General features: G+C 45.0%; 7 protein-coding genes across 7 annotated transcripts; 5 read left to right on the plus strand and 2 right to left on the minus strand.

Annotated features, from left to right (window-relative positions):
- The first annotated feature begins 715 nt into the window (after window positions 1-715).
- On the plus strand, window positions 716-3,336 carry LOC117850971 (scarecrow-like protein 30). Its single transcript, XM_034732863.2, has one exon. The coding sequence runs from the start codon at window positions 941-943 to the stop codon at window positions 3,143-3,145; it is 2,205 nt and encodes a 734-aa protein (XP_034588754.1). The 5' UTR covers window positions 716-940; the 3' UTR covers window positions 3,146-3,336.
- Window positions 3,337-5,833: 2,497 nt separating this feature from the next.
- LOC140222094 (scarecrow-like protein 33) lies at window positions 5,834-6,729 on the plus strand. Its single transcript, XM_072292274.1, has 2 exons — window positions 5,834-6,600; window positions 6,720-6,729. Exons 1-2 carry the CDS (start codon window positions 5,834-5,836, stop codon window positions 6,727-6,729), a joined length of 777 nt encoding a protein of 258 aa, XP_072148375.1.
- Window positions 6,654-7,782, plus strand: LOC117850973 (scarecrow-like protein 9). The gene has a single exon (XM_034732865.2). It carries the CDS (start codon window positions 6,758-6,760, stop codon window positions 7,721-7,723), a length of 966 nt encoding a protein of 321 aa, XP_034588756.2. The 5' UTR covers window positions 6,654-6,757; the 3' UTR covers window positions 7,724-7,782.
- Window positions 7,783-10,196: 2,414 nt separating this feature from the next.
- On the plus strand, window positions 10,197-13,827 carry LOC117850972 (scarecrow-like protein 9). The gene has a single exon (XM_034732864.2). The coding sequence runs from the start codon at window positions 10,197-10,199 to the stop codon at window positions 12,123-12,125; it is 1,929 nt and encodes a 642-aa protein (XP_034588755.1). The 3' UTR covers window positions 12,126-13,827.
- Window positions 13,828-14,488: 661 nt separating this feature from the next.
- Window positions 14,489-16,654, minus strand: LOC117850974 (uncharacterized protein At5g02240). Its single transcript, XM_034732866.2, has 7 exons — window positions 16,378-16,654; window positions 15,876-16,147; window positions 15,745-15,781; window positions 15,449-15,546; window positions 15,249-15,310; window positions 15,046-15,169; window positions 14,489-14,860 (listed from the first exon to the last, which is right to left on the minus strand). The coding sequence occupies exons 1-7, from the start codon at window positions 16,571-16,573 to the stop codon at window positions 14,741-14,743; spliced, it is 909 nt and encodes a 302-aa protein (XP_034588757.1). The 5' UTR covers window positions 16,574-16,654; the 3' UTR covers window positions 14,489-14,740.
- A 996-nt stretch (window positions 16,655-17,650) lies between these two features.
- On the plus strand, window positions 17,651-18,103 carry LOC117848188 (uncharacterized). The gene has a single exon (XM_034729519.2). It carries the CDS (start codon window positions 17,651-17,653, stop codon window positions 18,053-18,055), a length of 405 nt encoding a protein of 134 aa, XP_034585410.1. The 3' UTR covers window positions 18,056-18,103.
- A 4,759-nt stretch (window positions 18,104-22,862) lies between these two features.
- On the minus strand, window positions 22,863-23,718 carry LOC117847259 (uncharacterized). Its single transcript, XM_034728433.2, has 2 exons — window positions 23,300-23,718; window positions 22,863-23,223 (listed from the first exon to the last, which is right to left on the minus strand). Exons 1-2 carry the CDS (start codon window positions 23,515-23,517, stop codon window positions 23,085-23,087), a joined length of 357 nt encoding a protein of 118 aa, XP_034584324.1. The 5' UTR covers window positions 23,518-23,718; the 3' UTR covers window positions 22,863-23,084.
- Window positions 23,719-24,840: the final 1,122 nt, after the last annotated feature.

The raw sequence follows: 24,840 nt of genomic DNA on the forward strand, positions 1-24,840 counted from the left end.
AGTTTACATCGACACCACGGACTCTGTGATCAGTGTCGCAATACCATGGGACATCTCAAGTCTCAACCATGATCTCTATAAAGCCTGACTGCCTACACAGAACAAACATATGCCCTCTTCTCCCCGCCACCTTCTACGCAAGGACTTGGACATCGGTGCTGTTGCTGATTCGCGAAGGTATGTGCTTGACTGCAGAGTACTTTCAATGCTTGTTGTTCATGTCCAAAAGTTGGCATAAATGGATTCTGCAGTTCAAATAAAATTAGAAAAATCAAGATTCATCCTTTTGATGCAAGAAGTGCTATAAGTTGAGTTCTTACATTTGCAATTCAGTAACTGATGCTAACCACAAGATCTTTAACAGGTAGAGTTACACATGTTGCCCCACCATGGCATACTAAACAATTATCCATACTAATAATTAAAAAAACACCAGTTCCTTTCCTTTCCATATTAACCAATCATAGTGTAACGGATCAGTTACATCCATTCGATCAACTGCATCCAATGGCTCCTATTCCTTTTGCATAAATCTATCCCTCCAACATATAAGAATATCAATGCTACCAATGTGGCCCATCATTACCAACACTTCAGTTAACTAATAACATCGGTACCACTAAGTGACCCCTAAGCACTATCACCTCAATTAACTAGAAGCATGCATTGGACTTACTGGTTGTGATTTAGTATAAGCAGCTGACCTAAATGACCTTTCTTGTAAAACCTTTTCTTCCCAAACCATTTAAACTACTTAGTGTTAGGTGCATGCAGTCTTCTGAGTTCTAGAAATTAGAGAAAATTCAAGTCTCATGCAAACTAGTTTTTTTTCTCTTCCCTGTTGCAGAGAAGAAGCTGGACATTAGTTGTGGGGTTCTGAACAATCATCTTTGTATAAAGGTTTGAAGGGAAAATCCTCCCTGTGTGGTGAATAAACTCTATGGTGATTGAACCTCTCTCTGATGACCTGCACACCATTACAACAACCGAACAACCATATGATGGCTCTTGCTCTTCTTCCCAACAGCAACTCATCACAACGCATAACTACAGACGGTCTGATCCCCAGTTCTTTCCCCAGCCAACCAATAATGAATCAAACACACAACTCTCCAACCTGGTCACCATCCCTGGAATGTATAATGTCAGTAGCAACCTCAGACAAAGCCAACTTCAGACTTCTGCAGGGTTTAACCCCGACTACCAAAGGATCAGATCAAACGATAACGCTCTTCACCACATAAGCCGGATGCTGATGGAGGATATCGATGAGAGGGTTGGCTTGCATGAAGGGGAGGCCGCCCTTCATGCTGCTGAGAAGACCTTCTATGATATTCTAGGGCAGGTATACCCGCCTTCATGGCCACCACTCTGTAGCAACAATGAAGTGGATGACCCAGATGAGAGTAGTAGTAGTAATTATCAAAAACGGCCTCGCAGAACTAGCTTCACTAGTGACATTTGCAGTCCTAGCATGCTACATGCATTGGCAGCCCCTTTGAGTCCATATAACTATGGCAGGAGTCTTTTTCGGCCATATCAGCCTTTGACAAGCACTGGTAGGGCCACTAGATTTGGTTTCCCTGCCTTGCAAATCATAAGAGGTCCTGAGGATGCAAAGGGGTTTGATAAATTGGTCATCTATTTGGACAGTGACAAGCTCTCCATCTGCAGACTGACTACAAAGGCAAAAGAAGTCGAGAAGAGCAAATGTGCAGTATTTCAGATCACAGACCACACGAACAATCCATGTACCCAATACTTGGGCACCAGGGAAGGGAGAAGCAGTAAACAACATGCAAATACGATTACTTGCGAAATAAGCCAAAACAGAAAGTTTGACAGACATCTGCTTTGGTATCGTCTCGATTGTTTTGACGAAACAAGAAGCCTACGAGAATTGATGGCAAAGCAAGCAAGTATGAATTCAACAAAAGGTCAAAGCAAAGGACCAACTCAACAGAAGTCGCGGGGTAAGAGGCAGATCAACAAAGAAGTGGTTGATCTCAGAACTCTCCTCATCCACTGTGCGCAGGCTGTAGCAGCTGACGACCGTCCGTTGGCCACTGAGCTAATCAAGAAGATAAGACAGCACTCCTCACCAGATGGAGATTGCATTCAGAGGCTGGCCTTTTACTTAGTGGATGGCCTTGAGGCACGCCTGGCTGGGATTGGGAGACAGGTGTACCTCAAGCTCTTGACGAAGCGAGTAACTGATGAAGAATTGTTTAAGATCTACAACCTTTCTCTTGCGGCTTTCCCTTTGCTCAGGGTATCATACACCTTCGCCAACCGAACTATTCTTGAAGCCTCCAGGGGGCAACCGAAGGTGCACATCGTCGATTTTGGCATGTGCTTTGGCTTACAATGGCCGTCACTGATCCAGAAGTTTTCTGAGCAAGGAGTGCCTCCAAAGCTTCGGATTACAGGTATAGATGTGTCTCGACCAGGTTTCGGCACCTTGGAGATCACCGAGCAGGCAGGGAAGCGGTTGGCTGATTATGCAAACATGTTTAAGGTACCTTTTCAATATCAGGGCATTTCCTCACGATATGAAAACATTCAGATTGAAGATCTCAACATTGAGGAGGGTGAAGTGCTCATAGTCAACAGTTTGTACCAGATGAAAACTCTGGGTGATGAGACAGTAGCCATGAATAGTGCAAGGGATAGGGTACTAAAAATCATGAGGAGGATGAACCCAAAGGTCTTTATTCTCGGCGTTGTGAATGGATCATACAGTTCTCCCTTCTTTATAACACGCTTCAAAGAGCTTCTGTTCCATTACTCCTCATTGTTCGACATGTTTGATACAAATATTCCACGGGATAATGAAGCAAGAAAGTTGATAGAGGGGAGATTGTTTAGGCGGGAAGCGTTAAACATCATATCATGTGAGGGCGCAGAGAGGACTGAGAGGCCAGAAACTTACAAACAGTGGCAAGCAAGGTGCCTCAAGGCCGGGTTCGAGCAGCTTCCTGTCGATCCAGCTATCTTGAATTCAATACTAGATATGACGAAAGAGATTTATCATGAGGACTTTGTTGCTGATGAAGACAGCGGCTGGCTTCTACAAGGATGGAAAGGGAGAGTGATGCACGCAATATCCAAATGGAAGCCCAATGAATCATGTACTGATCAGTAAAAGATTCAAACAGTTCCCTTGTGCATTAGCATTATCTTGTTATTCACTCCTGAACACAATGTGTCCAGAGATGTAATTCTGATTTTGATACTCTGCATGTTTTATAACAAAGGAAATCCTGGAAAATAAATGAAAGAAGGTGGCTGTGATGCTTTGTTTTTGTCATTCTTTATATGTTCTTAACGGATTGTTCTTTTAAGTTCTATGAGCCTGTTTTCCTTTTGTTGAATACATACTTCAGCTTCACAGATAAATAAGTCCAGAAGCCACAGCGAAGAACCAAAACGGTCATCTTAAAATACTCGCGTCTTATAATATGTATGCATTAGTTTTAGCTGCTAAACCTTGGAGCTTGACATTTTTACATGAAAAGTAGATCATGGCCCACTAGATGTAATTCTTCATCTATGGGAGACCCTGACTGTGAGATGTAATTTTCCATTGTGTATGCAGCAGATAAATCGTGCATAGCTGCTCACAGTGAAAGTAAACAAAGTATTAAAAACAAAATGCCATATCTGCCCTGCAAAAGTAAATATTGTGTAGAAAGAACATCCGAATTTTATTATAAATAAACAATTATCTAAATACCAAGGAAGAAAGGTGACACAATCAATCAATAGATGGAGCCAGGAGTTATATAGTTCCCATGATGTCCTTGATCTACAATTGTTCCACCTCCAACCGTCTACTACTCCCTCAGTTTCATTTTTAGTAGTTATATTAAGATTTTTGAAAGTCTGGCGGTATATTTTAACCATCAATTCTCTTACAATATATCATCAATTGCTATAAAATCAATGCCGTATTGAAACATCTTTGAAATACAAATCTTATTCAACTAAGTTTAATACACTAAGCATACATATAATTTAACTTTTTAAAATCCTAACACGCCCACTCATTTCAAATGTAGGTAGTAGTAAATTATACTGTTGATGGTAATTTCTGTATTATCGATCACTTCGTCTGCATTCCCATAAGCTTCTGGTGGAAAAGGTACACTAAGTATATTTTCTGAGGTCTTTCATGAAGGGTTACTGTTGACCACACAAATGTGACACATAATTATACAATAATTTGTTGCTTTTGATTTCTAATCATCATTCCCCAAGCTGTAAGGAATATCTTTCTGTAATCTACGACCACATTCTGAGGCATCCAGGCACAATCCCTCCCCCCCCCAGTCTGGCTGAATAATAATGCTGCCTAGGTTGTGACAGAAAGCGTTACCAGAAAACCATTTTTCTTGGATGCATATGAGAGAACAATCTTGTTACCTTCATGTCACAATCATGCTTTCTATGATCAGAAATAAGCCATGAAGAAGGTATACAAGAAATAAAAACCCTTCCATAAAACAGAAAGATGTTGAGAAAAAGGCAACAAGAAGCAAAGTCCAAGAACAGCACCACACAGTTTCCCAAATGCATCGACAAGAAAAGCTCACCCTATGCACAATGAGAAACCCAAGCCCCTTTCTTAAAGACCAGAAGACAGCCAATACTCTCCATGCCCGCAAAACATGTTTATGGTTTTTGGCCTTCCTCCATCATCGCCTTGGGGACATTGAAGAAAGCTACAGGTCCGTACTTGTGTAATTTTGCTTGTTGTTCACAGCAACCGACTAAGCAGCAGCATTTACTGTAAATGCACTTCTTTCTGATTATAGTTTGTTTGAATTTTATGTTTCTATGCGGCTTAAACATTCCATATGCTAAATTGTTGATACATCTACATTTTCCTTAACTAAGGTGCCATTCCAGAGTTCCAAGTATGTTTGCCAAAGGTATGACTTTGCATGGCAAGGAACTATAGAAGAAGATAGCCTTATTTTTGCTGGTCAGTTGATCTTGTGAAAACTATGTACACCTAGCTCCCCCACGTCCTGAGGACAGAAATTCTCGCTTAGCGCCCTGGGGAAGACTTCTAGACTGCTGTGAGAGCTCGAAGGAAGCAGAAGCAAAACCTGCTTTCTTTCTGTCCCAACCTCCATGGGTTCCTCCCTGTATGACATAGTCCATTGGATTGGGGCAATGGTACGCACCTATGTTTGGTGTCCCCTCTCTCACTTCCTCGTCAGATCCTGGTCCCAAAGGGCAATACATTGAGTTGGAAAGACGGGCTTTCGTAAATTCCATTCTGTAGCTGAACTAGCCCCTGAATCAGCTCTCATAGTGGGGGAATCAGAGTCAAGTTAGGCGCAAAAGAGGGGGTTGACATCATTCGTCGTGATTGGAATCAGCTGCCTCCAAACTTTTGGATTAGTTCTGGGATTGTTGCTCAAACATTTTTATCCTTTTTAGCAATTCATAAGGAATGCAAATTACTTTGGAACTAGCCAATTAGTGAGCATATTACGGCACCGCCTAGATCAAGGGTCCGAAAAGTAGGAGAATAAGGGCGATAGAGCAGGGCTTTCAGTTTTGTTCTGTTGACAGAAGAACTAACAGCATGGTTACACATTTATCAATTCTCAATTGCAGGTTCTACACAGGACTTCAGAAGGTACAAGTTTTGGGAAGGCAAATTTTATTTTGCTTGGTCAAGAAACATTTACAAAACATTGGGTCCATCTTTGTAAAGCACAAACTGTTAGATTCTTTTGCTTGGTCAAGAAACATTTACAAAACATTGGGTCCATCTTTGTAAAGCACAAACTGTTAGATTCAGCAAAGCTCTAGCCCAATGGACAGCTCTGAATACTGCGAGATCAACTCAAATATGACTCTCGAATATATAAATAGAATACTACTGGAGGAGGATATTGATGAGAAGCCCAGCATATACCAAGAACGTGATGCACTTCAGGCCACGGAGAAGCCCTTCTACGACATTCTTGGACAGGTATATCCATCTCCAGCAAAGGAGATAGTGCTGAATAGCGATAGTCAAGGTCCCGATGATATTAGCAACAATTATCATGAAGGGGCATGCAGTGGCAGCTTGGACAATGATTTTCTAGGGGCACAGGGTATGCACCTGATACCCAATGATTATGGTTCTGAAACTGACCATCTGTCTTTGCAATTTACAAAAGGTGCAGAGGAAGCAAATAAGTTTGTCCCCATTGTTGAGAAGTTGGTGGTTGATCTGGGTAGCAGTGAGCTCGCTGTCTCCAAACAAATGACACAGGCAACAGTTGGACAAAAGGGCAATCATGTAAACAAAATAAGGAGTCATCCACATGTGAACTTGGAGTTGCTGAACACGAAGAACAGTAAGCATTTGGCAATTTCAGGTAGTGAAACAATCCGGGATGAAACTTTTGATAGTGTTCTACTCTGCACTGGGCAACTATCACGTGATGCTGCCCACCTTAGAGAAATGAAAGCAAAAGAAGCACGTGATAGTTCACAGATTGCTCAAAGCAAAGAATATGGCAAAGGGAAAGTGAAATCACGTGCTAGGAAGCAACAGGAGGAGGCAATTGATCTCAGAGCTCTTCTCATCCAGTGTGCAGAAGCGATAGCATCAAATAACCAACCATTCGACAGAGAGCTACTGACAAAGATAAGGGATCACTCTTCACCATATGGAGATGATTCTCATAGGCTGGCAATTTATTTTGTAGATGCTCTTGAGGCACGCATAGCTGGGACTGGAAGTCAAATGTATCAGAAGCTGATGGCGAGACGAACAAGCACCACAGATATGCTCAAGGCCTACCGCCTTTTTACTGCAGCATGCCCTTTCACTAAGGTAGCATACTACTACTCCAATCAAACCATTGTTGATGTATCGGTGGAGCGACCAAGGGTGCATATCATTGATTTCGGCATCGTATTCGGCTTTCAGTGGCCATCACTAATCCAGCGCTTTGCAAATCGACAAGGTGGCCCCCCAAACCTTCGTATCACAGGCATAGATGTACCCGAGCCAGGTTTTCGCCCCTGTAAAAAGATTGAGGAGACAGGAAAGCGGTTGGCTGAGTACGCAGAAATGTTCAATGTACCTTTTCAGTATCAATGTGTTGCCTCACGATGGGAAAATATATGCATCAAGGATCTCAACATTGACAAGGACGAGGTGCTCATAATCAACTGCTTGCACCAATTGAACAATCTCAGTGATGAGACAGAAGACATAGATAGTGCAAGGGATAGGGTATTGCGTATCATGATGAGGATGAACCCAGAGGTTCTCATAATTGGTGTCACGAATGGCTTGTACAATTCCCCATTCTTCCTACCACGATTCAGAGAGGCTTTGTTTTATTACTCTTCACAGTTTGACATGCTAAATTCAACTGTCATACGGAGTCATGAGGCAAGGATACTGATAGAGAGGGATCTCCTTGGAGCAGATCTGTTCAATGTTGTAGCGTGTGAAGGTGCAGAGAGGATCGAGAAGCCAGAGACTTATAAACAGTGGCAAGTGAGAATCCTCAAAGCTGGGTTCAAGCAACTTCCTGTTAATCAAACCATTCTGAAGAGTTCAGTAGCGAGAAAGAAGGATCTTTATCATGAAGACTTCGTCGTTGACGAAGATAGTGGCTGGTTGCTGCAGGGGTGGAAAGGAAGGATACTGCATGCACTGTCTTCATGGAAACCTAAAGAATCATATACTAACCAGTAGGATCGAAGTAGATCTTTGTTTGGAAGTCAATTACACTTGTAATAATGTCGTGAGGAATTTTAGTTAATTTCAAAGCTCCAAGCTAGCTATGCAATCTTCAGCAGAAAGTCTCAAAGGAGCTCAAATTGCTTCTCCTGTTGGCTGAATTGATATGAAATGATGATATAAGACGCTGGTTTTTGCTTAAGTAGTGGCAAGTAAAATGCCTAAAATCTTTGAGCAGCTTCCTATACAATCATCTTCCATTTTTTAGTGAGTGGGTTCTCAGTTGTTGTAGGTCCTATCGGATATGAAATTGGCAGACATAACATTTCTGAAAGCAGAATTTTCTGAAAAGGTAATTCGTTGGCTACCTCTCAATATTGATGGCATGGAAGTTCAGAGCAAATGTCACCTCTGGGCTCTGGTTAGAAGATGGAGTTGGTATTAACCAAAACAACATTCCTATGCATGTAAAGTGTTAGAAATGCACTTATTTTCATCATATTCCTTTTTAAAGAACAACGGCAGGAGCTATTTTTCTTCAATTAAAAATTGTCAAAAGGCAGCGTTGCACTGCAGTTGTTGTGACGACTTCTTGGTCACTGCTTGATGTCTTCTCAGATTTGGAATAGCCCAAATGGATACCCATCTATATTCCAGTGGAAATGGCAAGGGCCTATTTTTCTTTCTTTTTTTCTTATTTATGCTCCAGCCTCTTGCTTCACAGATGAGAAGGGTCCCGAAAACATATTAAGAATCATTAAAATCCTCTTAAAATCTTTATGACTCATAAGCCATGTTTACTTGTGCATCTCTAGATGCTAGACTTTGTAATTGGGCTTTTTTACATAATTGAAAAGCAGAAGGAAAATAGATCATGGCCCACTAGATTTAATTCTTATTTATGCAGGATAGTTTCTTACAGTACAAGCCAACAAAGTCCTAACAATCAATGCCGTAGCTGAATCGCATAGATATATAATGTGTAAACATGAACATGTGAATGTAGAAGTAAAAGGAAAAAATGTAAATAACAGGGAAGGACACAACAAAACCAAAAATGCAAGCAATCAAGAGCCGGAATTTCACATTAAAAAAAGAATCAATAGCTGGAATCGTATAGTTTAATTTGATAACGCAAATGTGACACACACTTATACAGTGTTTATCCTAATTTAATTTCTAATTATCATTTCCCAAGCTATAAAGAAAATATTTCTATGACATATTTCTATATCTTCAAATTCTGAGGCATCTGGGCAAGATTTTAAAAAACAAATAGCCAGTCTGGTTCAATAACAATGTTGCCTTGTTTGTGACAGAGAACATGTACCCAGAAGACATTTGGAAAACTGTCTGTTAGCTTCATGTCACAATCATATTTTTAATACACCAGAAAGCCAAGAATATGCTTACAAGAAATGAAACCCTTCCATAACAGAAACATGTTCAGAGAAAGATGACAAGGAGCACAGTCCAAGAGCAGCACTAAACAATGTTCTCAATTGCATCAACAAGAAAAGCTCATCCTCAGTAGAAGAAACCACAGCTCCCTTCATAAGGACCGGAGGACAGACCACAGCCAATACTCTCTATGCCTGTAAAGTAGTCATGGCTTTGGACCTTTCTTCATCATCTCCTAGGGCTAAGAGACACTGAAAAGATAATCAGATGCTTTCTGAGGTAATTTTGTGCTATTCACAGCAATCAACTAAGAAGAAGTGTTCTTTATAATTACATCTTTTTCAGGCATCTTCTGTTTGAACTTTATTTTCCTATTTAACCTAAAATTTCATCCCCTAATTATAGATGTATCGACATTTTCTTCAGCAGAAGGTGCTCTTCCACAGTTCCCAGCTTATCTTTGCCAAAGTTATGACTTTACAAGCCAAGTAAGCAGGACATATTATCCTCAACATTATGTGGATCCAGATAACTACAATTTTTAGAAGAATTATTCTCCACTTCATGCAAAAGATAAAGCTCCTTTTTTGCTCGTTATTTGTCTACCTGTGAAAATTTGGGATTACATCTGGGATTGTTGCTCAAGAGCTCAAGAGGAATTTCATGGTAGCCAAATTTATATATTTTTTCAATCAAATTTCTATGGGGTACAAATAGAAAACCTTGACCAAGTTAGGAGATTGGATGGTATTGTAAATGAATAAGAAGAAATAGGGACCCAAATTTGAGTCAAAGAGGGCGCAAACTATGGGGCGCAAAGTTTCAAGCTTGCTAATGAGTGAGCAGGACTTTCCTGTTCTGTTAACAGAAGAATTAGCCACATGCTGATCACTTTTTATCCTTTTTCCACTGCAGCTACTACACAGGACACCTTAGTTATGAACTTCAGAAGGTACATTTTGGCAATTAGGTTTTGGAAGGCAAATCCCTCTTCGCTTGGCCAAGAAACACTTGTGAAAGGGTGGAGTCTATCTTTACTAAATCATAAACTTTAAAGAAAAGCTAGATCTAGTGGAGCTCTAGCGCAATGGAAAGTCCTGAGTACTGCGAGATAAACTCAAATATGACTCTCGACTACATAGACCAACTATTAATGGAGGACTCTGATGAGAAGGCCAGCATATATCAACGACATGATGCACTTCAGGCCACAGAGAAGCCTTTTTATGACATTCTTGGACAGGCATATCCATCTTCACCTAAGGATACAATGATCAGTACAGATAGTCAAATAGATTGTCTCCAAGATAGTAGCAGCAGTTATACTAAAGGGGCATGCAGTGGTAGATTTGTCAGTGATATTCTTGGGCCTCAGGGTATGCACCTGGTAGCCAATGATTGGGCTTCTGAATGTGATCATTTTTCTTCGCAATTTCAGAGAGCAGCGGAGGAAGCAAATAAGCTTGTTCCCAGTATTGAGAGGTTGATGGTTGATCTGGATAGTAATGGCCTTTCTGATTCCAATCAAATGATTGGGGAAGCAATTGGACAAAAGAGCAAGCATGTAGGCAAAATACGGAGTCATCCTCATGTGGACTTAGAGTTGTTGGAAGCGAGGAACAGTAAGCATTTGGCCATCTCGGCTAGTGAAACAACGCGGGATGAAATGTTCGATAGTGTTCTGCTCTGTGATTGGCAGCTTCATTGTGATGCTGCCCACCTTAGAGAAATGAAGGCAAAAGAAGAAAGCAACAGTCAACAGAATGTTCAAAGCAAAAGATATGGCCATGGGAAAGTGAAATCACGAAGTAAGAAGAAAGAGGAGGGGATTGACCTCAGGGCTCTTCTCATCCAGTGTGCACAAGCAATAGCAGTTAACAACCTTCCGTTTGCTGGTGAGCTACTGAAGAAGATAAGGCATCACGCTTCACCATATGGAGATGGTTCTCAGAGGCTGGCGATTTACCTTGCAGATGGTCTTGAGGCACGGTTGGCCGGGACAGGGAGTAAAATGTATCAGAAACTGATGGAGAAACGAACAAGGGCCACAGACATGTTAAAAGCCTACCGCCTTTTCATTGCAGTGTGCCCTTTCACCAGAGTAGCATACTACTTCTCCAACCAAACAATTGTTGATGTATTGAATGGACGACCAAAGGTGCATATCATTGATTTTGGCATCACACTTGGCTTTCAGTGGCCATCACTAATTCAGCGCTTTGCAAAGCAAGAAGGTGGCCCCCCTAAGCTTCGTATCACAGGCATAGATGTACCCCAGTCAGGTTTTCGCCCATGTGCAACGCTTGAATCAACAGGAAAGCGGTTGGCTGAATATGCAGAAATGTTCAATGTACCTTTTCAGTATCAAGGTATCACCTCACAATGGGAAAATATCTGCATTGACAATCTCAATATTGACAATGATGAGGTTCTTATAATCAACTGCATGTACCGAACGAAATATCTTGGTGATGAGTTAGAAGACATAGATTGCCCAAGGGATAGGGTACTGCGTATCATGAAGAGGATCAACCCAGAGGTTCTCATTCTTGGCATTTCGAATGGGTTGTACAGCTCCCCCTTCTTTCTGCCACGGTTCAGAGAGGTTTTGTTTCATTACTCTTCGCTGTTTGACATGCTCAATACAACTGTTCTCCAGAGTCACGAAGAAAGGATACGGATAGAGAGGGATCTGCTTGGGGCAGGCGCACTAAATGTTGTCGCATGTGAGGGTGAAGAAAGGATTGAGAGGCCAGAGACTTACAAACAGTGGCAAGTGAGAAGTCTAAAGGCTGGGTTCAAGCAACTTCCTATTAATCAAGCAATCCTGAAGAGATCAATAGATGAAAAAAACAAGCATTATCACAACGACTTTGTAATTGATGAAGATAGTGGCTGGCTGCTACAGGGATGGAAGGGGAGGGTAATGCATGCAGTGTCCTCATGGAAACCGAAAGAATCATATACTAATCAGAAAGATCGAAGTAGATCTTCGTGCACAAATCAGCTATACTAGTAATGTAATGATGTATGAGCAACTTTGGACAATCTTCAGCAGAAAATACCACAAAGTACTTCCTATTTTGATTGGATATTTGAGACAATCTTGGACAAAGATATTTTACATTTTTGGCCTTTGTTTATCCTGTAGATTCTCATTTGAACAACTGTAAGTGTCACACTACACAAAGTGTAAATGAGATTTAAGGAGATGATGGGTATATCTGTTGAACTACTGTAGCGAGTATGAGCACCCCGATCTATATTAGGTATATCCGAATGAACTACTATAGCAAGTATGAGCACCCTGATCTATATTGCTCCAGGTTGTCCTCACCAGCATCCCTATCTTCGTTCTGATTGCAATGCCAATGGATATCCCTAAGTGGGCAGTCTGGGCTATTGACAAGATTTCTTGAGCTTTTCATTGGAAAGGAAGGAAGGAGATCAATTAAGGTATTTGTCTTAATGCCTAGGAATTTGGAAAAAGTTGTATGTGCCACGAGAGCTCGGAGGCTTGGGTATTCATAACCATGAAAAACTTGGACGGGTTCCATGGATGCTCTGGTTGTGGCTCCAAAAAACACAACTTGATGAACCTTGGTGAGCTGCAGTTAACTATTCCTGCCTTCACTTTAGCCTTGTTTGCTTCCCAATTACCACTCAAGTGGGCAATGATCATAACGTACTGTTTTGGACTGATCATGGTCATTGCCTTGTAGAGCTGGCGCCTACCTTGGTTGCTAGATTCCGAGGAGGGCTCTCAATCAGACTGTTGTCCAAGCCCTAGAAGACTGAAGTTGGATCAGGGATATACAAGTTTGTTTATATATTGAAGTCCTGATTGAGTACCTACAAGGCTACAACTGTGGATGCCTTGGGAAAAGACATTGATTTACAACCATGTTCACAAGACCTTCACATTTGGAAACACTCAGCTTCTGGACAGTTCTCCACAAAGCCCTCTTACAAAACTTCATCAGTTCAGTTGGCTTTGAGCCATGGAAACGACTATGGAGATCATGGGATCCTTTTTTATGCTAGTTTTTCCTATGGCTTGACATCCGCAGTCCTTTCTGGACCTCGGAACGGTTAGCAACACGTGATCTTCCTCACAAAGATCGCAGTCCATTATGTGATCAAGACAACGAGATGGCCCAGTACATCCTTTCCATTTGTGTTTTCGTAAGGGAGGTATGGTCAGAGCCTCTATCACATCTTGACCTTTCTGCACTAGCTCCAAACCACGATGACGTGGTGTGTTTGCAGACTGGTGGCGCCAAGCGCATTGTAGAGTTGAGAAGAGGCACAAGGAAGGCTAATTCCCTTATAATTCTGTACACATGGTGGATCTGGAAACAATGGAATGTTTATTTCTTCAATGGAGTGCCTCAAAATGGTCAACGTGGTGGTATGGGAAATCACCGATGAGGCCAAGCTTTGGTGTCTGTTGAGAGCAAAAGGACTAAGCGCCTTATGGCTTGCTTAGTTCCTGATCATTTGGTCGTTCCTACTGTACTGTGTGGTGCGTGGTGTGTCTGAAGTAGTGTTTCTGATCATGTCTGAAGTAGGTATTTGGTCGTTCCTACTGTACTGTGTGGTGCGTGGTGCGTCTAAAGTAGTGTTTCTGATCATGTCTGAAGTAGGTCTGGACTTGGACCATCTTTTCTCTATTTGATACAAAGATACACAGCTCTCCTACGCGTTCAGGAAAAAAAGTATGGGCACGGATTTATCTTTTGAACATTTTGGATGACTCAGCAATCTGTAGTTGCTTCGCTTCTGTCTGCCATGAAATTAGCTTTAGCAGATCATTTTTTTCCTCAATGCAGTATTTGTAACAGCACTTCGTAGGTTGTGAAACTGCAGTACTTTTTCTAGCATAATTGGTGACATAAAAGTTAGGCAGATTTTACAGTAGAAACAATAATAAACAACAAGGCTTATATGGTGGAATGACCAATAATCTTATTTTATCTTGTTCTTTGTGATGGACTCTTTGTGAATGTGACCATTGAGTCACGGTCATGAATAGCTATACAAAAGGGCCTTGCGTTGCATAGCATATACCTCAGTTTATCTGAAATAACCTACTCAGTCTAAGTCAGAGAAGTAAATAAAAGCTCTCTTTGCAGCTTCAAATCAAAAGGATGCTATATTTTGGAACAAGTAAACTGGCTGACTTAGGTTATGCAGAAACCCATAAACCTGGTGGGCCCTCCTGAGAAAAAACATCCAATCTACCCACAAAAAGTAGGGCCGTACTAGAAACGTTTTAAAAGGGCAATGCTCCTAAAATCCATGGAGCAAAGTATACTACCCAAACATAATCCAGGAGCCTAATAAGTTGGCCTATAAATTTATAAATTGGCATATGGATTAACTCAAAACTAGGCCAAGTAACTTAAGAACTTCATCGCAATTTGTCCTCTAGAGCACAAAAGCCCTAAATGATAATGCCATACATTCGTATAACCCTCAATCAACTAGGTAACAGAAAGCTCTTCAGCACTATGTGCAGGATCCACTGTCTATGACAGGAAATGAAGCCAAGAATGGCTAACGGGGGGGGGGGGGGGGGGGGGGGGGGGGGGGCGGGGGGATGCTCTTGGCCAGAACAATCTTATCTTCTTAGAAGCGACTATTAACTTGTGCAAAAAGTGCCCTGAAATCTGTAGTCGGTGTTCCTTCACCTTCAGGTTTTGATGCCAGATCAAATGCCTTAAACTTTGCCTCATCAAATAGCAAGGCCTGCATAGGAAAGTCGCATGCTATTCAGCCAATAGAATTAGCACTTACCAGTTACCACAAAAGCTTCTCTACAGATAGATGCAATCATGCAAACACATGCAATGCATTATAAAGGTCAAAACTTGGCAAGATGCAAGCTTTACATTTGGAATTGGCAAAAAAACATTGAGAAATAGCTTATGTACCTGTATGCAAACTTCTGCAACATCTTCCCTGGCAATAGTTTTAGTTTCTGTTTTCAAGATCTCGTCATCCTTCCCAACAATCAACTCTCTCAAGCCACCATCTTTATCTTGTAAACCTCCAGCCCTGCAAGGAAAAGGAAAGAGTATATAATCAACACAGACATTCACAGTTGCAGCTTTAACATCTCTCTCCATGTTACAACCTTATGATTGTATAAGGCAGACCAGAGTCCGCTAGGTACTGTTCCGCCTTACGCTTCCATACCTGCGAGTTTAGATGAAAATTAATTGGGAGTTCCCAGGCAATGCAGTAATGCAGATGATATTCTTGTTCTGTTGTTCATAGGACACACAAACGTAAAGCAGAACAGAAGGGAAGAAAAGCATTGAATATGCTATGTACCAGTATATTCCCATTTCCTAATTTGTTTAATGGGTGATTGATGTCTGTTCCACCCATGGATCCCACCAAAACTATGTGCTTAACACCAATGCTCTTGGCTGCACAAAGATGGAAAAAAAAAGTTGAGAGACACAAAAGAGTAACTATGTTCACACACACAAAAACACATGCCACGGTACCAGCTTCACCGAACATTCATTTGAAATCAGTTGCCAAATGCATTAGCATAAAAACACAGGCTACATACTAACTGAACCTTTAAAGAACATATATGCAAGACGAGGGGTAACATTTACCAGCATCTATTTGATTCTTTTGGCCAATCCAATCCACCTTGAAATATTGACAAACAACACGGCACATTATTTCAAAGAGATACACAAGTTGGCAAGGCTAATGCGGTCGAGATATAAATGGTTTCAGTCACCTGCTCAGGATAACTCCCTTCTTCAAAGTAAAACTCTGGGCGCCCTCCCTTGCTAGGATCAAACCCCGGCTTCATCTTCGGCACCGCGCTGGTGAGGATGATGAGCGCGTCGATGCCCTCAATCGCAGAAGCAATGCTCTCAGGATCTCTTATATCGCCGATGAACACGTCGTCAGCGCCTCCGATTTTGCCTTTGCTCTCTTCGGTCCTGACCAGCCCTCGTCCCACAAACTGGCCTGCCCTCTCCTTCAACTTCTTGTACACAATTTGGCCTGAATTATCAAAGGGAGGCAATTTGAGGTGTGCAATCGGGAAGATCCATCAGGGTACGGTTACATAAACACAAGAATGGGTTGGATTCCAAGAAACCGCTCCGAAGGCGCGCCGCATTACAAATGCAACAAGCAAACGTGCACTGTGCGATTCTATTTACATTGAACTATTACAAGGGTTTTTACTTTTGAGAAACGCCAGATGAGTGGGGAATTGAAGGAACACCTACCTGTTCGGCCGCCGGCGCCGGTGACGAGCACGGTGGGCGGCAACCCGCCGCCGGCCGCAGCCGCAGCCGCCGCCGAGACGGCCAGCCCAGCCCTCCTGGGCCCCCGCCTCGCAGCAATGACGTGGCAAGGAGGTCGGATAGGTGCGCCCGTGAACGGAGAAGCCACCCTCACACACGCCGCCGCCGCCGTGGCCATGGTTCTCCGGCGAGAGCGGGCAGCAAGCAGCCAGTCAGTTTTACTCCTGAGTCCTTATCGCTTTTGTGCCGCGCTTGTTGTGACGAATGATGGATGATGGCCGTGTAGGCTTCTTGGGCCGCATGTGTGCGCGGGCCCCGCGCGTGAGCTTTGGACCGTTCTGAAATTGGGCCCGCTTCGTTGTAGATGCCTTCTAAAATTCACTTTTCTTTTCAAGGTGTGTGCACCATGGGGGCGTTTGGATCGATGCCAACACCAGCCCCACCAATATTTTGGTCATTGGTTGGAGACTCGAGTATGTTTGGATCGACTGGCACGCCCACACCACGCGCCTGCGCCCCAGTTATTTTTTCGCCAACGCGCGGGCGAAATACGGGTTGGCGAATCGGTCGTCAATTCTTTGGCTCACCGACGGATTGGCGATCGGCAAAATCCAAATGAACCCCATGTCCTCTTGCGCCTAAAGCAGCGCGTGCCCCTCGATATCAAATCCCGCCTAGACGGCTCAGCTCCCGTCATCATAGCCTTTTCAAGAGCAGCACGCATGGAGTTGATCGAATGACGGCGATCGATCGTACATGGTATCATCCTTTCTTGTTTGGTTCGAGGGACCACCTGCTTCTTCGATCGACAGGATGGCTTGGCTTCACAACACGCGATGGATCAGTCGATGACAGTGCATTCAAATTTCTTTTCGAATCTTGCAGCAGACAGCCAGGCACGAAGCCCTCACACTCCGGAACGGAAAGGGCGCCGGCGGTGTGTTGCCCTGCGCGGGCTTTTGTCTGCGCCCGGGCTGTTGAGTTCAGTTACTAGTCTCGCAGCATACGTCACGCAGTGCTAAGCTTTTTATACTCTCTCTAGTCTCTATAAAACCCCACACCGCCTCTCAGTCTCAGTGTCAGTCTCAGGTGTAGCCGTGTAGCTAGTGACGCGCGCGTCCCCGTGCCACTGCCAGGTGGGTCCCACCGGCCCCTCTCCGCTCCATCGTCGGTCGATCAGTCGAGATGGTCTCGTTCGTCACTCGCGACACTGAATTCGATCTCCGTCTATCTACGCAGGTGCAGCTGTACGGAGATGGAAGGAAGGGTGGAAGCATGCGAGGGGAGCGAGAAGGCGGCGGCGAAGCAGCAGCTGCTGGCGAGGAGCGGCAGCAGGAGCAGCCGGACGCCGGGCCGGAGGAGGTGGCGGTCCTCGTCGATGGACCTGGATAGCGAGGCGTCGAAGGTGGCCACGGGCGGCGGCGGCGGCGGCACCAGCGCCGCCGCTTCCGCGATGATGCTCACCCGGAGCTACTCCACCACCGCGGCCGTGGACGGCGGCGGCGGCGGCGGCGTGGGGCAGCAGCAAGCAGCGGAGGGGGAGCAGAGAAGGCTCGGGGCGGGCGCGCGGCTGGCCCGGAAGATCAAGGAGCAGCGGGCGCGCTTCTACATCGTGCGCCGCTGCGTCTCCATGCTCGTCTGCTGGCACGACGACGCCTAGCCGTCGTTCTTCATGCCTGCCTGCATGCAAGCTTCCCGACCTCCTCCGCCGGCGGCCATGGCATCTGCTTTGATTGCCCGGCCGGGACAGTAGTGTTGTTCGATCCCTTTGTTCATTCTCTCTTGTTCTTCTACTTAGTGTTCGATGAGACTGGAGTTCGATCGCGTCTTTCAATTGATCTCGCAGTTTTCGTGTTTAATTCTCGATCGAACAAGAAAGGTGGTGTTGATGAATGCAACAGCATAGTTATTGCTACTATATTGTCACTCGCATCAGAATTCAGCCACAAACAGGCCTGGCCTCGGATCCGCTCGAAAGGAATTGAAACTGATGCAGTGCCTTTCTCCTCGGATTCATGCTTTTTAATTTGGATGCATGCATTGTTGAACTGTGGGTGAATGGAAAGCAGCTGGCTTTGGCTAGCGTACGTCCATGTCCAACGGGCAGCGAGTTAGCAACTGATCGATCGATCGGCTGTATATGTGAGCACAAGTAAGTAACTGCATGCAGCTGTCTGCTGTGTGCAGTGAGTGATGTATCAGCTGGCTGCACTCAAAGTTGTGAGCACACTAGCTACAAGGTGCAGGCGGAAGAAAATTGGGTGCAAACCGGATGCAAAACGCATCCGGTGCACACCCGTCCGTACGGCCGACGCGTGGACACCGATTCGAATCCGACGGACTGGGGAAGGCAGGCGTCCAGCGGCTCATCGCGCTCGGCTCAGCTCCAGGAACTGCGTAATCGCTCGCTCGGATTAACGGCTCTACCCAACAGCCCACCTGCTTCCGCCCGTCGACGATCCACGCCATCCGGCAGCTGGGGTCGGCGTCGCCGACGGCGCGCGCGAGGAGCTTCCACACGTGCACGCACAGCGCCACGAACCGCGAGGCGTAGCGCCCGCCACTGGGCGGGACGTCGCGGCCTGGAGCGTGGCGAGTGAAAGAGATAGGGATTGTGCAGGATATATTACTTGAGCTCCTTGGACTGATTATATAGGAGTACATGGTTTTGAGTTTGGAGGGTAAGTAGCCTCTCCTAGAGATAGAGATAAGGAAGGTTATCTTGGAATTACAATCAATCCTAAACTAACCATATCCGGAGTTGCCTAATATACTCTAACATCCCCCCACAGTCACAACGGAAGCGCGTAGACGATGAGACTGGAGAATAAGCCGAAGAGATGACTCCCCCCCCCCCCTCCGCAGTCGCAACCGTTGATGCGTCGCAGATGTTGTGGCTGGAATGGGAGCCGAAAAGGCTTGTCAAGCAAATGGTAGCCCCTTAGTGCGGTCGGCCGCCACGATGTGGTACAGGCGCCGCCGGATAGCCGCGGTCAGGATAGGGTTGACCATGGTCTCCGGGGTGAAACGTGCGAACTCGACGTCCAGCGATGCGCTGTACCACGGCGGCGACCGCGGCTTGAAGAGTGAGCGGTCGAACAGGGGCTCGCGGGAGAGGTTGCCGTCGGGGACCATCTCGGCGAGTGCTCTCAGCAGGACGGTGAACGCCCTGCCGTCGGCGAGGAGGTGAGTCGTGCCAACCGTCAGTGCGAACCCCCCACAGGCGAACCGGACCAGCTGCAACGACATGGGGATGCTCACATCGAAGGGAATCTGGATCAGTCCCAGCGAGCTATCGACCTCCGTGAAGTCAACATCTGCGAGCGGCACGGAGGCGTCGACGACGATGAGCTCGGCACCGGCGTTATTGCACTGGACCTCAAGGATCTTTGTCTCCGGGTCCTGCACGATGCGACCAGCGAAGGGGAAGAAGCAAGCGATTACGCGGTTCCCAGAGCTGAGCTGAGCGCGATGAGTCGCTGGACGCCTGCCTTCCGAGTCCGTCAGATTCAAATCGATGTCCACACATCGACCATGCGGACGGGTGTGCACCGGATGCGCATTGCATCCAGGCCACACCGAATTTGCTTCCGTGCAGGCGGCTAGCTATCACGATTTTCGAAGAGGCGACACGGGCACGACGAGAGGGTGAGAAGATATGATCGATCTAGGGTTGGGAGTTGTGCAAGGATCGGTGGTCCAAGAAGGAGGGTTGAATTGAAATTTTTTTAAAAAATTTCTAGAATGAGAAAAACAAACTTTAACCTAGATAACTAGTGATGCCCAAACTAAGAGACTTATGAACTAAGCACATTATCAAGGATAAAATCTAGCAATGAACACACTAAGATATATATTGCAACCTAGGCAAGACATGAGCAAAACAAACACAACAAGAACAAGAGCAAAACAACAAGTAAATTCTAGGAAATAATGCTCAAAGGAAGTGCTGAAATATAAAGAGAGAGGACACGAGACAATCGGATTTTTTCTCGTGGTATCGAGGAGTTGACGCTCCCCCTAATCCACGTTGGAGCACCCACTAAGGGTTTTGTTCCCCTACCAAGACTTTAATGTTCACTAAGAGTGTCCCTTCTCAATCTCCAAAACGGCGAACTTCAAACCGTATACAAGATCTTCCTCTGAGGCTCCCACAATCTCCAAGAGCTCACCAAGAACCTCCAAATCATCAAGACCGTCTAGTTGACATCAACCACCAAGAGTAATAAGCCTCAATGCTTCACTTGACCAGCACTAAGCTCAGCCACGAACTAGATGCACACTTATCACTCTCAAGCACTAAGAGAAGTCCTTAATCTTGCAAATCACAAATCACTTTTGGCTCTAGCACACTCTCACTTGCTCATGGGCTGCTTGAAGTCTTCAGGGTATTAAGAGCAACTCAAATGACCCGGGGAAGGGGTATAAATAGGCTAGGCAACACTATCTAGCTGTTGGAAAAGTGTACACAGAAAAGCACACCATCGGATGATCCGATGGTTTCCATCCCCAGGGCGTCGGAACATCCGGTCACACGCAAGTCCAAATTGTGACCGTTAGAAAAGTAACAGTAAAAAGTATATCCAATAATTGCTCCTACAGTCTTGAGCTGAGAATCGGATCATCCGGTGCTGAAGAGGGTTTGGTCAAAAACCTCTCTGGAAGTTTCAATTGAAAATATGCTTGCTTCGACACATTCATTCGATGGTCATACGCAGGGCGTCGGATCAACTGGTGCTGAAGGCCCAAAACCCAAAACCTCTCTGGAAGTTGGAATTGTAAATATGCTTTGTCCGATGGTACGTACCAATTTGTTCGATGGTAGCATCGGAACAAGTGATACCTCCCTTCAGAGAGTCCAGCCTTGGAAAATTCATTCGATGCAACTAAAAAATAGGGCGTCGGAACATCCAACGGTTCCCTCATCTTTATAACTCATCCAATTCAAATTCCTTTGATTTTTTGTTGATTTCTTCGCTTCTTAAGTACTTCCATGAGTTATTTGAGCTACTAAGTGCTAGAGTATACTAAGTGTGCACCATTTTCATGGCTAGCCTTGTATAATCAAGATACTATCATTGAAACCCCTCTTAATAGTACGGTTCAAGAGCTAGAAAAATAGCAAACCCTATACTACACCAAGAAACCTTCATCTCCTTGTGACACTTGGCACTATAAAAGTCCTTAGCCTTTGTCGTATTAGCCTTTTAGTCCGCTTGATAATTCAATTAAGGGTCCGCTCCAAAACACATGGGTCAGTCACAAACATAAAGTTATCATTTATCAACAAAACACACACAAGTGCGTGTGGTGGGGCCTAGGTGCTTCAACTTGGGAGAAGATCGGCCGTTCCTTACTTGATCTTTCTTACCTAGTGGCTGTTAGGAACGGTCAGCCCATTCTATCGAGCGGCCCAAGTCACCAAAGCCCAGCTCAAGTATCTTCGTTACAAAAGGAGCAGCATAGCAGAAGGGGAGGCATCGAGGAAATTACCAAAACAAGTCTATCTCATGTTCTTCCTCATCTATACTACTCTTTCCTTCCCTGCAATCTGATCTTCTTCCTCCGGATCTCCCTGATGAATTTCTAGTCCTCTTCGATCCCCTTGCTTTTCTACCTATCCCAAACTCTATTTTCCTCATACTTGTATCAGCTACTATTGTATCAGATTGCCTGTGTTGTTTGTATTGTATTAAGGAAGGGGGTTGCTAACAGTGACCTGGCTCGGATGGGGGAGAGGATGATCGGAAAGTATTTCTACATGGCACCGGTCGGATTAGATCATCAGATCTTGATGACGGACAGCCAAAAAACGATCATTTTTTCACTAGGACATAAGCAACTGAATAGTAATTGAAGCTTTGAAATTAAAAAAATGCCAGCTTATGCATGCTTCATGCTTGATCTACTCCAGCTCTTAACAATTTATTATCAAGTGCAAGCTTATTACGTAAGTCCTGCACAACTTTTCTGAAATAAAATGCTTTGTGTGAAACCAATAAACCCATAGCATATATAGTTAGCAAAGACGGAGCTTAAATTCCATTTTGCAAGGCGGAAATAAAGGGTAATGCACGATGTTAAATTTAATCATTCCTTCCCTACAAATACATGTCACCTCATAATCGTCGGTGGCTTCACCGGGTCGGAGATCGCGCGTGATCTATGGTGATCCTGATCTGGGTTAGCACTAGACGACGCTAGGTTACGAGTAGGGAGATGTTAGCTCATAGTGGCTACCATCGTAACATTTATTGTCATCGTCATCGAGCTATACTAATGCTACTACTGCAATCAACGGTCACTATCGTCACGGGAGGAGAGTATCAACGGTGGATGATGACTCACCACATGCAACTACACACTTGCAGCGAGAGATTGATCATTAGAACAGAGGAACAGGTACTATAGCACATACAACACCGGGAGCAATAATTGTATACGCTAACGTCTCCTGACAGAAAACATTACATACCAAAGCAATACTCATTCAACATATATATATGTTCAGAACCTGTCAGAAAAGACTGATGGATGAGCACGTACACGGTACACATACATGAGTTGAAGAAAAACGAAAGGAGCAATAATCCGGCGGGGCATTCATCACATACATTGTCTAGTAGGGATTGAGGGAGGATGGGGATCAGGTGCATTCATTCACAGTAACATAGTGGCGGATCAGCAAGCTACTTGTCGATCTGGCCGAGCTTGCCGAGGCCGTTGCAGTTGGGGCAGACGATCTGGGCCTGGTCCTTCCTCGCCGCGTTCGCCCGCAGCGTCGAGCCCGCCTTGCGGATGAACCCGGCGCCGTCGCACTCCGGGCACCTGATGATGAATTGAAGGATCGAAAACATTGGCCATGGATCGACGACAGAAGAACATATGGGATCGATTTACTCACGTGTCCTTGCGCGAGAAGAGGATGGGGAAGGCCGTGCCGACGAGCGCGACGGCCACCGCGCCGGCGATGAGGTACGTGTTGCCCTCCGCCGCCACGTCGCCCACAGCGTTCGCCGCCACCAGCCGCCCGCCCGCTCTTGACCTCGCCCTCATCATCATCGACGGCCGCGCCGCCACCGTGCAACAACCAGCTGGTGGCGCGTTCACAACGGCAGCCATTGTTGGTGGATGTGGATCGGATGCCTACTGATCAGTGTTCACTGAAGAGCAAGATGGAGCAAAGAATTAATGGATGATCCAGCGAGCGAGCGAGCGAGAGGAAGCTGGTGTGAAGCTCGTGACGACGAGGGCTTAAAGTTGTGGAGGTAGTTGCGACGAGGATGAAGTGCGACCTCACAAACTGGATCGCGGATAGCGAGGGAGGGGGCGGGCACGTGCCACGTACTAGTAGTACGTCGCTGCTATGTCCCATGCTGACTGCTGTGACCTCGCCATCGTAGCAGATAACGTGGGCCAGCCTCTGAGTCAGCGAGCCTCGTCAGCACGACATCCAGGAGTAAGGTTTGGGAACTGGGATGTTGCCGATAGCAAGCCAATGGGTGGGCCATGGTTTGCTGGGCCTATGGGGGCCGACGGCCTACTACCTTTTTTCGAAACATTGACGGCCTACTACCTACCACCAAATCCCCCAAACAAGAAAGCTGCTGGACTGAAGGCGAATGACCTTCCTTTTCGGCCCACGGGACCGCGCTCGGCTGTTCTCGTCGTTATTACCATCTGAGCAGGAAGAACTGCAACCAAAAAAAGTACGTATGGCAATTTCTCTTTATTCAATTTATTTTTATGCGATTGTATATAGCTATACATTGTATGCCGTGAATCATGACGAGTAGTAGTAGTAGTAGTTTCGTCGTCATGGAGCAACACACGGCCTAATTTAATCACATTAGCTAGGACGGTACAATACGAGAGATCGTTTTAGCATCTTTAAGTATAACTTTTGCTATGTACCTAGATAGTTTTATGAATTTAGAAATGCAAAATGACTTGCAACGGAGCCGGTACAAGCGACAGAGACTGCAGGCACGCATGAAACTGGTCCTGCCCGTGTAATGTGCTCCTCGCGGTCGCAGTCGCAGGCAGTCCACTCTGAGCGCAATGGTGAGTGCGCGCATACGCATCGCCATGTACGCGTACGTGGACGCCAGCAATTCGTCCTGTTAGCTTGCAATTGCGTAAACCAGCTAGCAGCGAGACATGGGAGCCATCAAGGACGTACCATGCTGTCTTTATTTCGCAGGTTGCATATATGCAGCCCAACCACCACGCCAGGCACATATAAATATATATATATATACATATAAATATATATATATATACATATAAATATATATATATTTTTTAAACGAGCTGGCAGGAGAGCTGCCACTTTATTAATAAAGGAGAATGCCCAAAGGGCGAAATAAACTAGAAAACTTTACATGCTGCATACTGCAAGCTTAGCTCGCGGGCTGAAGAAATAAATAAATAAATAAATATATA

The sequence above is a fragment of the Setaria viridis genome, chromosome 3, assembly GCF_005286985.2.
Source record: "Setaria viridis chromosome 3, Setaria_viridis_v4.0, whole genome shotgun sequence".
In the NCBI taxonomy this organism is placed as follows: Eukaryota; Viridiplantae; Streptophyta; class Magnoliopsida; order Poales; family Poaceae; genus Setaria; species Setaria viridis.